Genomic DNA, 15717 nt, shown 5'->3' with positions numbered 1-15717 from the left:
TAGGATTAATATTAGCAGATATTGATCAGGCCCACGGTTATCTACTAAGGTTGGAGCACGGCACGTTATCACATGTACAAGTGGTGTGACTAGTGAACTAAAAGCGCTAGTAGTAGTCGACCCGACTTTTACATGTAATACATACAATAGATTGTAGTTTTGTACTTAAACAAAAAAGCAGTTAAGTTCTGTAAAAAATTGTTCTAAGTAAAAATGTTGAATGTTAAATTGTTCATTGGTTCAACTTGGTTTGAATTATTTAATTAACAGATAAGTCTGTAAATTAGGTTTTTATAAAATAAGCTTTTCTAATTTTTCTAGGTGTAACATATTTTTTAGAAAGATATGAGGGACCATAAAAAATAGTAGGAATGGCTCCTTCGACAAGTCTCCATTGTTTGTATGGAATCTAATATAAATTAAAAATAAATACTTTAGATGATAAAATCTAAAAAAAAAATCACAAATATTAGGTAACTTACTTTAACATCACCCGAAGACCAAAACTTTATTATGTGATTTTCATTAAAATGCTTGTCACAAACATATGTATTTTTCGTAAATACCAAATCTTTTCGAGGTATTGCTTTTGCCCACTTTATTCGGAGATCTTCATTTTTCGGCACACAAAATTGGTGAACTTTTTCAGTGTTACTCTTATACCCCGAAGTACACCCAACCACGCAACATTTGACCATTTTATAAATCTTTAATCTTATGCTACCAAGTATAGGTAATCTCGTAATTAAAACAAAGACACAAACGACACTAACACAAATACTCGAAAAAATAATAAATATCGAGGAATACTATCTGCTCGTTTTTGGAGGGAAAACGTGATATCAATTTTCTATCACAATACTCGCGTAATATTTTGTTTTTAAATACTTTATTATAGTAATTAAAAATTTAAAGTCATCTATTCTATAAAAATAAAATTCATTATTAAAATTAACTAACTTATTTATTAGAACACAATTGTTTATAAATATTAAATAAAAAAAAAAGTTGTTTGTCCTATTCATTATATATTAAAACCGGGCCAACTACTACTAGCGCTTTTAGTTCACTAGTTACGCCACTTCGACACGGCTATAACATGGGGAACATAGTAGCGAGCTCCAACCTTAGTAGATAACCGTGATCAGGCCCCTTTCACAAATTGTTGGTGTTTGTGGGATAACTTTCAAATTTCGTTAATTTTTCTTTTGGCCGGGGTTCAATTTGAACTTTTGAACTGTCAAATTCACAATGCTAAACACATGTGTTTAGAAACATTAGCAGACATAGTAAGATGCATATAACAATAATATATTATTTACATTTCAAATTTTGTTTAGAAAGATTTAATAACTGATAACAATATTGAGGATTATTTATTATATTATTTGAAATTTTTAATGATATGTTCTATATGTTTAAATAGTAGTTTATAATATATTTATTTAAGTACAGACGTATTTTATACATGCCTATATAATATACTATACATATTGCATGTACATTGTACGTGTTTACCTAAATGTTGATAAATATTATTTTAATTAAAATAATGTTTTTATTATTTAAACAAGTGGCATTTTCAGCTCTTAATAGTTTTATATCAGAATTTTTTTTTAACGAAATAATTGACTAACATCATTGTAAATAAATATCTTTAGTATAACTATTAATGTTCATATTTTCAGTTTATTAAATAAAATTTTTTTTAAATACAAGTTAAATGTTACTCAGTACAAAACAAAATCAACTACTAACAACATTGGCAAGTATCTTTCTTATATCTTTTTTAATCTTTGGATGGATAGTATTTTTTATTATAACGAAAACATATTAGAGCCGAGTTTAGATAAGTCGAATCTCAATGGGTATACAAATTAATTCGACTTAAAAATGTATCAAAAACAATATATCTTAAAAGTACCTCAAACAAAACTTATCGATATTTCAAAGGGCAAGAAAAAATCAAGTCATGGTGGTTTTCAAGTTACAACTGACCAACTATAGTTAAGATTTTATACATTAGGTATTTTAGTATTTAGATTTAATCTATAATCGTTTATATTATATAAAACAATAGCCAACTGTAGGCCCAAATTATATGGGGGTGTAATTTAGCAAATTGTTATTTATTATTCTAGACCGGCAAAACTTGTGAGTAAAAAAAATGCTGCCTGATTAGGAAGGCAATTAGTAATTACATAAAAAAAACGGTATCACGTGGGAATGAACTGAATAGGTTGTACTATATTATACTTAGGGGCGCGGGGTTGGGCATTTGCCCCCTGGAATTTAAATGGAATGTTAAACATTTTAACTTTTCATCGATATTTTTACTTAAGTATGTGAGGTTGTTGAGCTTAATAACAATATATTTTAAGGCGTATAAACTATAAAATAACGCGTAAAGATTTCCACCAGACGATTAATCGAGCGCGTCCCTATCTTCAATAACGTGTCATTTTCACTCAAAATTAAATTCTGTAAATCGCGATTAGTGGATAAACCACTTAAGACGACCTATGCACAATTACACACATACTTACACTACGTCTGTCACATAACTAAAAATAAACCGAATGTACAATATTATTACATTACTAGCAAGCATTACTAAAATTTATAATTTCTATGAAATTGAAAATATGTTAGCTAAAAGTGAAAGTTGTTATAGTTTATGGCAAAAAAAAGACTGCCAAAGTATGGACATAATAGATTTACTAGAACATAGCAAAATATTTTTCCCTGGCAATACAATATCATTAGAAATTTTTCTATCTTTACCAGCTACAAGTTGTGCAACCGACAGGTCATTTAGCACTTTATGGAGGATTAAAACTTGGCTTCGATCTACGACGGATGAAGACCGATTGAATAGACTATGTGTGTTAAGTGTCCATCGTGAAAGAGTTGATGTAAGAAAAGATAAATTAATTGAACAGTTAATAACAAGGTTTGCAATAGAACAACCACGAAGACTTCAGTTTTTATTTAATAACTACTCAATAGGTAGCATATAATTCTAGCACACATTGTAGTTTGCCGGGAATAAACTTTTTTAGTGTATTTTTTGGTGTTTGATTTCATTATGCCCCTCCCTAATAAATTTCCTGCGGACACCCATGATTAAACTACTACTGTTATAGATAAAAAAAACAAATTTTCACCACACAAAGCAGCATGGGCAGATACGTACTTTTTTTACCGGGATATATTTATTAGGGCCACATGTACCTAGAGCCTGTATATTGTGTATAAAAAAATTTAACTTCTTTTGAGTTTTATCGCTTGCACATTTACTTAACAAATCTTGAACCATTCTTTTCCTTTTTAAAGCCCACTTTCGAAATTTCGTTTAGACATAATTAATGACTATCATATATCTTATTTAATAAATTAAAACACAATTAGCAAAAAGCCAGTCACAATAGCCAACTAGGAAATGTAAAATAAAAATAATAAAACCTGATAAAATATTAAATAATACCATATAATACCTTTGGACAGGTACGGCAAATCCATGGTACAAGTGCCCGAGGTGACACGTGAAAAATTAAAATATTTTTATTAAAAACACAATTTTAAAACAAATAATTAACAAAATAATAATATTATAATTGTATGTACCTAATCTAACCTTATTTTTATACTAAAGATTAATTATACAATCAAATTACGATATTTTTTTTACCGTATCGAATATAACAAAATATTTTTCATGCATGCCCGAAAAAAGGTAATTTTTGGCACGTAGTGTTCAAAAGGTTTGCCACCTCTGCCATAGAGCATAAAGTAAGAATAGGTAATTTATATTATTGTATTTGCTTACTTTATAGTTTATAGTTTATACTGTTTATTAATGTTGAATGTTGATACAAGAGAAAATGATATTTTAGACATTTACATAAATACACATTGTTTAAAAATAGAACAAAAATCGAATTTATCCCGATACAAAGATATGTATATGTTACAGTTAAAGTGTTGAATTCCGTTATTTTATGAAATAACTTGGTAGTTCATGAATTACCTACGAATGTTAGTTAAAGTATGAAATAATATATGTTAATTGTACTTTAACTAGTTATTTCATAGAATATCTAGTTATTATATACAATTTCAGTTTGATATCCGTTAAAGTATAAAATACATTAAAATTTAAAGTACCTATATATTAAAATATTTTATTTTACTGAATTAATTATAGTTATATTATTTATTTATACTTGTTCATGTAAGGCTATTATGGCATTTAGAGTTGTACAATACTTATTTTTTCAACAAACATATCGCTTCGTGCCACATTTGGTACAAGTTCACTTAAAAAAACCCTGACCAGTTCCCAGTGACTGCGCAGTTGCCGCAGATCTTAATGTAATACTTTTATTTGGAACTTCTACAGCTAACAAATTTTCTTTACATACTGTGAACTGTGAACTGGGATCGAGAGTATAGTTGTAATAACACTCTTGTAATTATAATGTGTAGGTAGGTATCGAATAAATAAAAAATAAAAGGTTAGGTCAATCTTATCTGGTTTTGTTATATTAAATTGATGAAAATGTTAGAACTATATTTATTATATTTTGTTATTTACAATTTGACACATTAACGAAGTGATACTAGGGAATGTATAAAATAACTAGTTAAAGTATAAATTATATACATTACCTACAAGTTTTATTTATTTTATAAATTACCTAGTTATTTCATAAACGAACTGATTCAACACTTTAACTGTAACATATATAAACGTAAATAGTAGATACGTCATACTTAGTTACCACTAATCGAAAAATTAATTATTATTATGGTTGTTTATTTCTGTTATTCGAACATCGATTATATTTACTTATATTTACATTTAATACATTTTTTAGTTTTAGCACAATAGTGTAATAACAAAATAGATATATATTTATACGGGTATCAAAGAGTTTATACAGAGGCCCCTAGGCCGTAATGGAGTATACAAAATATATTACAAATATGCATTAATACTGTACAGCCGCCAGGGTGCCAGCCAGTATTATAAAAATTTACTTTTATATTAAAATTATTATTTTTTTTTAGTTTTTTGTAATTGGGGCCTCTGAGTATAATGGGGTGAGTATTTATGGGGCCCTACCGGAAGAATCCCGATTTTATGATGGGCCTATCCGCCCATGCAAAGAAGAGAACTTTGACTGTGAAATATCGTTTTTATTTTTTCAGGATCACTTACCAAAAAAATTAAACAATAGTAATTATATATGAGTAGTCATAAGGGAAAACAATTTTTTGTTTTTAACTATACTATTTATTTGTATTTCAAACTATTTACATATTACCTATAGCAAATAAAGGGAGACTCCCTGTTTTTTTTACTTTTAATGGAATTTACCGAGAAATGAGATATCACAACCAAGTGATTTTTATTCATAAAAAAGGGTTTATTAACATTTCACATGTTATGGCAAGTCATAAAGCATAATATTTAAAATCTTATGTCCTGATTTTGAGGTTATTTTTTTTATATCAACAAGTAATCAAATAGTATAAGTAAGTAATGGCTCCATGAAAAATGAACATTTACATACATAGAACATTTTCGTTCGCTAGTTTAAATAGTGTGCTGTTAGTTTTGATATTAGAATGATTTTCAACTATAAAAGTTGTAGGTATTATACTATTATCTATTCTTAAGCGTTGGCGGATTTTTGGATATTTCAATTTTCAAGCGTGATATGGGCATTTTTAATTTGTGTTATTTCATATACTCGTATCTTGCATGAAAATAAAAATATCGAAAATCCACCGACGCTTAAGCATAGATAATGTTCTTTCCTAAAAGTTTGATACTACTTAAATTCACTCTGATATCAAAACTAACGGCACACTATTCAAACTAGTGAACGAAAATTTGCTTTGTCATAAGTTGGTAAGACAGAGACAACAAACGCATGGGTAGTGTTTAAGTAGAAATATTGTACATTATACATTTTTTTAGTTGCCATTGATTACAAATGTTAAAATTTAACAATGGTTACGTAAAAAAGGTTGCATTTTTTTCGTCGGACACATTTTTTTTTAAAATATAACACATATTATTGTACCTACTAAAAGACAAATATTTTATTTGAGAGACAATTCAAGCTAAATTATTTAAAAGCAGATGTATGGTGACAATTCGTGAGCTAAACTGAAGGTTATTCGAGTGAGACCTTGTTTTTCGTAATCACAAACTCGTAATATAGTGATGATAATCAGGGCTCGGAGATTTATACATTTGCATATTTGTTCGGGAAGTAAATAGAATAAATCTGATGAGGTACAAATTTGTGTTGTGGTGTTATTTGGAGTTAAACCTTAAAAGTTTATTGTGCATATTTTTTGCATATTTTGGATTTTTTTTACACATGCATATTTTCAAAATTTATCGATTTTTATTGAATATTTTAGAATAGTTTTTGATTATTTACATGTAAATAAATTTTTTTAGTAAATTAGTTAATTAAAAATATTAATGTAAAATTTTCATTTTTGACGCGTTATAAAAATCTTATTTAGGAAACAAAATATGCGTTGGCACAGAAGAAGATGCTGAGTGTTAAAAAATCCAAAGACTTCCCATTCAACAGTTTGGCCTTTTTTTAAATAATGTACTATATAGTATGCTTAAGATATACATTTTTAGTAGTATGTACAAGATATGTTTTTTAAATTAAATTTCTACGGAATGCTACATACGAAGTTGCGTGTAGAATGTTTCTTAAAATATAATAGTAGTACTCGTATATCTAAATTAGTTTATTTAGGTATAGTTAAATTATATAGTAACTTGTTTTTTTTTTTAATTTTACAACCTAGGTTTTTTTATCAATATTTGCTGAAATCAAAGGATTTCAATGGAGAAAAAATAAAGAAAAGAAAGAAGCGAAATTACGAAAACAAAGAGCTGATAAAGAAATAGAAATGAAAGGAATTTGTAAAACCCTAAACGATTTCTATTATCAACATGCATTAAATCGAGAAACTACTAAATTTATTCATACCCCTGAAGGAAAAGGTTTAAAAAAGCGCTTACTCAAGAAAAAACCAATTAGAACCGAAAGTTGTGGTGACTCAAAGGACTATAATGAATTTACTATTTTCGTATTAAAAAAATCACCACCTGAGATGAGGCAACTACAATGTGATTTGATTAAACCTAAAATACAATCAGTATCCGATAAACAATGCAATTCATTTGAGGAATATTTAATTCAATTTGGTTTAAGAGTGTGCTATAATTTTTTTAAACATATTTTTAGTATAGGGAAAAAAAATGAAAGAAATTCCATTTTAAAAAAGTTGACTAAGTATCTTAAAAATTATATTATAAGACATGAGAAGGTCAAGGATGAGACTATCAAAAAGAAGGATACATCAAGAATTCGAGGAGTAATTAAATATTACTATAAAATACTCTGCAAGAAGATTATGCCACATTATAATTTATTTTTCACATTTTATAAGAAGTATTTAAAGTCTAAAGAAGGTAAGGGTTATAAAACTCCTGAATTAACTTGTGATTATTTTTCACGCATACCTAGAGAAAATATGAACATCGAGGACTAATCAAATGATCCTTAAATTATAGATCCACGTTTTAGTGAAAAAACGTTCACGTATCTAAGTAACAATGTATGCACCTATTTTTATATATTTAATTTTTTTTTGTTTTTAATCACATCCTTTACCAATCAATAATCATACTAAGCACATATTATTATAACCACACTTTTATTGTAAACCGAAAGAGTAAAATAGAGACAAGTAATTACATCATACTTTATTTATTACTTATATTATGTTGATGTTTTTTTATTTAGTGTCTTTATTATTGAATTAGTTAATATACATAAAAATTTGGTGATATTTTTATTTATTAGTTTAATACAATGAAATATAAAAATTACTACCTAACAGTTAATCAAAAATAAGAAGTGTAGGTACTTAAAAAAATTTTCTTTCTTTATCTAAGATTTGTAAATTTAATTCAAAATTCCTCATAATTTTATCTACTTTCCTCAAAAAAAAAAAATTCTCCTGGAAAGTCAAATAAAATTTTTATGAGTGTTTGAAGTTGAAATTTTGACAACATTAGTTATTTGCTCGATTTCTTATATGTAGCAATTTTTTTATTTTGTTCTAATTCAAAAACGAATTACTGTAGAAACTTGAATGTTACACCATATTGTGTTTATTGCATCAATTTATACCCTTGATAAAATTTTCAAAATATTTTGATTTGTTTTAAGAGGTCATTTTAAAATTTTTTTTATAAATGTTAATAAAATTGTATTTGTCGGGTCAAAAAGCGTGAACATTAAATACTAGGTTCCTGATATATTGTTTCAATATCAGTTGAAAAGTATTAAAAATACAAATTTAAGATTGTGTTTTTATAAGCATTTTAACTTTAAATTTCAAATTTTGACAACATTTATCAAATTTAAAAATGATTTTATATTTAAAAATGTATAAAATATTCAATTTATATAGCTAAGGATTGGAAATTTAAGACAAGGCTCCACCTAAGCAGTTTTTTTTAACAAAAAAATCTAAAGAATATATAAATAGGTACAGTTATTTTTACCGACATTTTAAGTTCAAATTAGGACTAAAATCTCATACTAACACAAATTATAACGATTTTTGTCATTTAAAATTTCATAATACGCTCCTTCACTAGTTATAAACCGAAAGAGTTCCTTGGGGTGTCCTTATGGTCGTCTATCAACACTTTGGTAACTGTCTTGATTAATAGAGTACAAACTGAACTCTGAAGTCTATATTAAACTTAGAAGTACACGTCATGTATTTACCAAATGTGGCACAAGATCATCAAGTTCGAGACAGACAAAATCGAAATGAACAATTTATAACTGAGTATACACATGGAGATCTTGACAGATAGAGTCACTAACTATTTTAATTTAATGTCAATATTTTTATTTCATTTTGTCTTAGAATTCCGGGTATGAATTCGTAAAAAAAATATCATACAACTATAGTAAGTTATAAGAATGTTAATTATTAGGGAACGACATTTATATGACTTTATATATTATATGACTGATATTTATGTTCAATAAAATTAAAATTTTAATTTGATTTATAAATAATATAACACTTTTTATTAGTGGTAAGAAATACTATTTTTTGAACATTTTTTTATTATAATTAAATTGTATTTAAATAAACAAGATTTTAATGACTTTTATATATTATATGACTGCTATTTATGTGTAATAACACTTTTTATTAGTATTAATATTATTTAAATACTATACTAACGAAAAATAGAATAAATTTGGTGAAAAATTGAATTGGGGGAAAAGGGAAAGGTACACGTATGGTAGAAACTGGCCACGCCCATCAAAAGAGCGACTCATCTGATTAGATAGAAAAAATCAAAAGTCAAAAGACAATATTAAAGGACAGACCAAAAACAGCGTCTTATGCGAAAAGGTATCTTAATAAACGAGTTTTACTGTATTGTAGTAAAATGATTTTTATGATTATTTATGATTATGAAATTTATTGAAAAATATTCCATAAATGTTGTCTTTATTCCAATTTTATTAAATTATTATTTTTCAATCTTGATTGGTTGTCATCAGCTGAGCGATGGTCTTCTAGCTACGATCTCGCGCGCATTTCTGGGTTGAACACTTCCATAGGTGGTCCGTTACTTTTAATTAACATTAAACTTGATACGTTTGAAATTAAAAGTGATGCCCTCAAATTTGTAATAATATTATTCATAAGGCTAAAACCTCTTTCGCACTCAGCTGTGGAACATGGTAATGATGCGATTATATTTAAAATGGGTTTAAAATTATCTGGTATCAGTTCATTGTTTTCTATAAAGGCTCTTAATCCTTGAACAGCTTGTACTTCATCAACATAAAAACGCCTACAAATTCTTCGTAATTCTAATTCTCCACACCTAATACTTCCACTACTCATAGTTTTTATGTTATTTAGATCTAGTGCTGAAATATCACTAAGTAATTGATAGTTCTCATCTTCTGACCTCGAACATAATCGAGTCGTCATTCTATCAACTATACTTTGGTTTTGATTTATAGCAACAATTTTTTTATTCGGAACAAGTTTAATCTTATTAAATAATAGTTTTGATTTAGAATTTAATACTATTTGTGTATATTCTCCTGGTTCTTGTTTAAAACTTTCAATTATTCTAATTGTTCTTTTTATTGACTGTTCAGCTTTTGGCAGCGTAATTGTTCGAGACTGTAATTCATTCGATAACATTGAAAGTTCTTGAAGTACATCATACATAACACCTAGATCTAAAATGAATTCTGGACTTTCAAGTCTCTTTTTCAAACCAATAAATACAGCAATTGTATTTTTATCATTACTTTGGTCATCACAAGAATTTTTGAAATGAGAATGAAGGGCAGCAAATGACTTCCAAACTACTCTTACTGTCCTTAAATTGCTGGATACCCATCGAGTACTAAGTACATGACCTATTTTATTAAACTGCAGTTTTAGATCTTGGCAACAACTTTCCAGAGCACGAGAATGTTTTGGTGATTGATTGTACAAACTATATAACTTATCTATAAAGCATTTAAAATGGTCAATTCCTCGTACGTCTTTTATTGTATCGGATACTGATAGTTCAAGCCTATGATTAAAGCAATGCCAAGTAAAGAGTTTTGGATATTTCTCACGTAATCGAGTTACTACACCTGAATTTTTACCAACCATAACACTAGCTTCATCTGTAGCTATAGCCACCCAATTTTTTTGTTAGTATTTTTCATGTAAACCATTTGATTTCAATGTGTATAAAAGTTGTTTTTCTATTTGTTCAGCATCTTGTGATTGTAATTCACATAAATCCAAGAATACATATTCAGGATTATTTCCACCTAAATAAGTTTTCAAATAAACTACCAAAGTAGTTTTATTACTTAAGCTAGTAGATTCGTCAATAAGAATACTTAATTTTGAGTTTAAAGTGATAATCCTAGATATTAATTGTTTTCTCATTATATTCGATATGTGATTTATTATATTTGTTGAGGAATATCTAGAATGAAGTATTATACCTCTAGATTTACACCATTTATTTCTTGTAATTTAATTAAATCATCGTGATCAGAAAACGGTCTAGTTTGCATGTTGTCTGTTCGTGATCGACAATACTTTTTTGCATAGACACTTCGATGGATTTTTCTTTTCCTTCTTTATTTATTTTGTCAGCAAGTTGGTGCCCTTCAGATGCATAGTGTTTTTTAATTTTGGTACGAAGATTTGATAGTTGGCTGGTATGATCTTTCCCAGAAGCCTCAATTAAACCATTACTCCACTCTTTAGAAATCCGTAATCTTTCTTTCTTTGAAGCCCCCAAGCATGTTATAGACGAACAAATACAGGGACGGATTGGGATCAAAATTCGGCCCGGGAAATTATAAACAAGGAGGCCCATTAGTATTGACCAATATATTATAAACTTACCAAAATTCTTAGTAATTTATTATAAAACAATATTTTAAAATTATTTTTTTCATTACAAATTTTAAACAGTTTCAACTTAAAACATTAGACTTTTATACAGCAAATCACTTTGTTGAGAGACTACTTTAATGATTTCATCGTGGTCTAGAGAAGCCAATTTTTCTTTTTCTACACCCATCATCATAAAAGCTTCAAGCTTTGAATCAGTTAACTGACTACGGAGTCTTGTTTTAATATTTTTTAGTTGTGAAAATGATCTTTCGCATGTGACTTGTGTTGAAGGTAAGGTCAGTACATATTTATATGCAAGATATAGATTTGAGTATGTTTGACAATATAAGTTATATTTCGTTAAAACAGTGTAACAGCACAAAAAACAGTTTTTACAACTCTTACAAAGTGTTGTTGAATCATTGTCATTTGTTTGTGTGTCTACTAATACTTCTTCATCTTCTTCTTCATTATTATTTTTCATATAAATAGTTGCATAGGTTTCAGGGATACTTTTTTTTAATTTGTTCCAATTCTCTGCAAAACTTTTAAGTTCATTTTTAATATTTTCATTTGAAGCATTTTTATTAAACTGTTGAAGTTTGTTACTTAAAGTGGTTAATGCAATATTAGATAGTCCTTGTTCAGTTATTTCTTTAAAGTTTGTAGGTGAAAGGCATGATAAATCAGTATATAAGTCTCGATGTTTTAGAAACCTTCTTCTCATACTTTCTACAATAGTATCTAGAATTTTATTATGTACATCAACGGTAAATTTTTGAAGTTGATTATTAATTATATAATCTTCCACCATCTCTCCTGGCAATATTTTGCGTTTCCGGCTTCTAATTCTGGGGAAATGTTCTTCAACAACTATATCCAAATTAAATTTGTTCAATTCAGATTTAATCTGTTGAACAAAAACATCCCCACTCAATTTTACTCCATCCATATCTCTTTGAATTTCAATAAGTTTTTCTAAAGCTGTGTCAACTAATTCTTGAGATTTTAAAAGATCCATTTCTTTAGTCTGTAGATATTTAGAAAGTGGACCAGTTATACTAAAAATTCTAATATAAATAAATGCTGTAAGTATAGTAGAATATTTCAGAAGGGACGTTCTCATATGATCAGCTTTAACTTTAATGTCCGGTTTGAAATTATCACTATTAATTACATCACTCAATGCCAATATTACTTCTATGTACATGCCTTTAGACGGATCATTAATCTTTCCAAATATTCTATTAAGAGCAATTTCTTTTCCCCACCAACGAGTTTCACCAATTGATTGCAAACGACGATTGCTTGTACATCTTTTAGTAAAATATTCCATGCGTTTATATGATTCTTTAAAAAAAATGGCCAAGCTATTCAATAAGGTAAATAATGCTGCTGCGGGTAAAGGTGATTTTGATGCGTCAGACATTACTAAGTTGAGAACATGACTGTAACACCACACATGTACTTGGTTAGGTGCTGTTTCATTTAACCATGCATTAAAACCGTTATATTCACCCTGCATATTTGCTGCACCATCTGTGGCATTTGCCACACAATTTTTTACATTAATATCATTTGATTTTAAAACATCCTTAAGTAATTGACACATACCTTGACCTGTTGTATCTGTACAATTTATCAATGAAATTAACCTTTCATGCACACTATTGTTGCCAACATATCTGATAACAATTGCACATTGATCTTTAGCAGCGATGTCTTGTGTAGTATCTAGCATAACTGAATACATTTGAGCTTTGTTCACATCTTCGCTGATTGATTTTTTGATTAACGAAGATATTGCTGAAATTACATAATCTACTGTAGTTTTTGAAATAAATGTAAGAGAATTTCCTCTTCCTTTACTACCAGCTTTATTCGCTTTTATACTTTTTTGAGTAACTGTATCTAAATGATCTTTAATGACTGAGTCATAATTACTTAAGAATAACAATAACTCCAAAAAGTTTCCATGATCATGCAAATTATTTAAAGAATAAGCTGCCTCAAACTTATTACCTCTATAGCTTAATCCACGTTTGCCAATAAATATTACACTATCTATTATCCTTTTAAAAACCTCTCTATTCTTTTTAACTTCTTCCTTTCTTTTGTCTTTTTGCACAGAAAATAATAAAGTGTTAATGTCACGTTTTTGAGTAAATAAAAGATATGATTCAACACAGTGGTTGTGAATTTTGCTTCCTTCATGTTCATTGATACGTTGATAAACATACTTCCAAGAACTCATACCTGTTGTAAATGAGTTACTTTCATTGGAAAATGTTAGACACAAGAAACAGAATAACTGTTTAGAATTACTATTATAAGTCAACCACATGCGCTGTACTCCATCACTTCTAAAAAAAGTTTTTTGAAAATTAAATGGAGTTGACAAATTCATTTTTGGTAACAGTGGATGACTTTTTAAAAATGTTTCCATTCCATGTTGTGTTGGTTTTTTGAAGAGATCTAAAAGAATATCCAATTAAATCAACTAATGATAAACAGTTCATAAAACATTTTTTTTAGTATTCCTTAAAATAATATATAATAATGAAATTGTATATACCATCATCCACTGTACGTGGCAACATTTCTTCCACCACTGTACTCAGGTCCAGGTGTTCTCTTAAACATGAACTATCACCTTGAAGCTCCTACACCAGAATATGTTAATATTAATATTTTGTATATAAAACATTTTAATTAATGTGTGCAAACAAATAGGTAGCAATGGCAAACGTTAAGGTTTTTTTATTATTAATTAATTGGTTTCAATTCACACAACTAATCAAATTAATACATACTGCAGTTGTTTTCAATGTTTCATTCAGGCTACTTCCAACGGTTGAAGGATCTAGTTTTTTACTAGATTCCTTGACAATATCTAACAAAAAAAATTTTATATTTAAAAATAAATATATAATATTACATTTGTATTTAATAAGTAATGTGATGATTTGAGCAAGCCCTCATTCCACATTACATTAAATTAAATGCATTTATTTCTTAGCTAAGCATTTAAAATATTGTAAGGCTTTATACATTTTATTTAAAACTGTATAATCAAATTGTAAGAACTCAACTGTTTACTTAAGTGAAGTTTATGATAGTTGATAATCGTTTATTAATTATAATATAAGTATATTTTGTTTAACTTACCTAATAATACATTTTCTGAAACATTACTCGTACTTGTTAACGATATATTATTTGTAGATTTAGATTTTGAAAACAGTTCCATAATTTTTAAACACTTATTACTGGAGTTCAATAACAATTTTTTATTATTGTCGCGACGTTTTTCAGCGCCTCCCTTTCGTTTTCCGGAACTAGACATATTATTATTTAAATAAATATCACTATATCTGCAGTAGTCAGTAAATTAAACACATAAGAGCATAAGGCTAAAATACTTGTAGTCACTAGTCAGTACTGTATCAACTTTCAGTAACGTGATACTGTGAATAGTGGTCTGCGACGTGCGAGTACTATCCTACCAAGTATCTTATAATATACAATATTGTTAGTTGCTGCCTGCTTGTAGGCGATGCGGTGCGTACAGCGATAAGCATACGGGCGTCGTCGGGAGGCTATGAAAAACCATTCTATTTTTAGATAATTTTACTTTAAAATTCTTAGATTCTTAACCTGATCGAAAGTGGCATATACACATATATAGTCCTATAATGTTAATACTTATTTTTATTTATTACTGCTATAACCAAAAGAACCGGCACTAAAAGAAGAGCTCATTTTTATTTTCGAATCTCCTGACGAGATAATTATATTACAATATTATAGTTAATAATATTGAATTATAAATGTAGACAGCGGCCCACCGGGAATTTTCCAATTTCCCGGTGGGCCAATCCGTCCCTGAACAAATATTACATCCTAATTTTCCATCTGCACTAACAATCCACGGATATTTTTCTTTAAATTCGATCCATTGAGACTCATTCCATACCATTGGCCATTTTTTGCTTTCGAAAGTTTCGATATTACTGTTACTACTACTAGGACTCACTAACGTTACATTATCGGTGGTTTTAGATATTTCTAGTAAAATAATATCATTATTTTTTTTTATTTTATTCGAAGGGTTTTCATTATTTTCCAATTTTCTTTTTCTGTCTTATAAACTTCCCGTTTTTAACCAACTATCCATATTATAACTGGTTATTAAAATAGATT

At 28.0% G+C, this 15717-nt stretch overlaps 4 protein-coding genes across 7 annotated transcripts; 1 reads left to right on the top strand and 3 right to left on the bottom strand.

Annotated features, from left to right (window-relative positions):
- Positions 1–283: 283 nt before the first annotated feature.
- Positions 284–919, bottom strand: LOC111035096. Its single transcript, XM_022316607.1, has 2 exons — positions 483–919; positions 284–409 (listed from the first exon to the last, which is right to left on the bottom strand). Exons 1-2 carry the CDS (start codon positions 696–698, stop codon positions 284–286), a joined length of 342 nt encoding a protein of 113 aa, XP_022172299.1. The 5' UTR covers positions 699–919.
- A 252-nt stretch (positions 920–1171) lies between these two features.
- On the top strand, positions 1172–7899 carry LOC111035112. Of its 4 annotated transcripts, none has more exons than XM_022316625.1 (2): positions 1172–1289; positions 6850–7899. In XM_022316625.1, the coding sequence occupies exons 1-2, from the start codon at positions 1263–1265 to the stop codon at positions 7597–7599; spliced, it is 777 nt and encodes a 258-aa protein (XP_022172317.1). In that variant the 5' UTR covers positions 1172–1262; the 3' UTR covers positions 7600–7899. The 4 variants fall into 4 exon arrangements, with proteins under 4 accessions (XP_022172317.1, XP_022172316.1, XP_022172319.1 ...); XM_022316624.1 differs by lacking the exon at positions 1172–1289 and adding an exon at positions 1642–1765; XM_022316627.1 differs by lacking the exon at positions 1172–1289 and adding an exon at positions 6505–6619.
- A 1767-nt stretch (positions 7900–9666) lies between these two features.
- Positions 9667–10770, bottom strand: LOC111035095 (E3 SUMO-protein ligase KIAA1586-like). The gene has a single exon (XM_022316606.1). The coding sequence runs from the start codon at positions 10768–10770 to the stop codon at positions 9667–9669; it is 1104 nt and encodes a 367-aa protein (XP_022172298.1).
- Positions 10771–11599: 829 nt separating this feature from the next.
- Positions 11600–15493, bottom strand: LOC111035094. Its single transcript, XM_022316605.1, has 6 exons — positions 15415–15493; positions 14328–14407; positions 14090–14177; positions 12124–13989; positions 11920–12051; positions 11600–11793 (listed from the first exon to the last, which is right to left on the bottom strand). Exons 1-6 carry the CDS (start codon positions 15491–15493, stop codon positions 11600–11602), a joined length of 2439 nt encoding a protein of 812 aa, XP_022172297.1.
- Between the last annotated feature and the right edge of the window lie 224 nt (positions 15494–15717).

Source organism: Myzus persicae, unplaced genomic scaffold (assembly GCF_001856785.1).
Source record: "Myzus persicae strain clone G006 unplaced genomic scaffold, MPER_G0061.0, whole genome shotgun sequence".
Classification (NCBI taxonomy): Eukaryota; Metazoa; Arthropoda; class Insecta; order Hemiptera; family Aphididae; genus Myzus; species Myzus persicae.
Note: the sequence above shows the minus strand (reverse complement) of the source record. Positions and strands in the feature narration are given on the sequence as shown.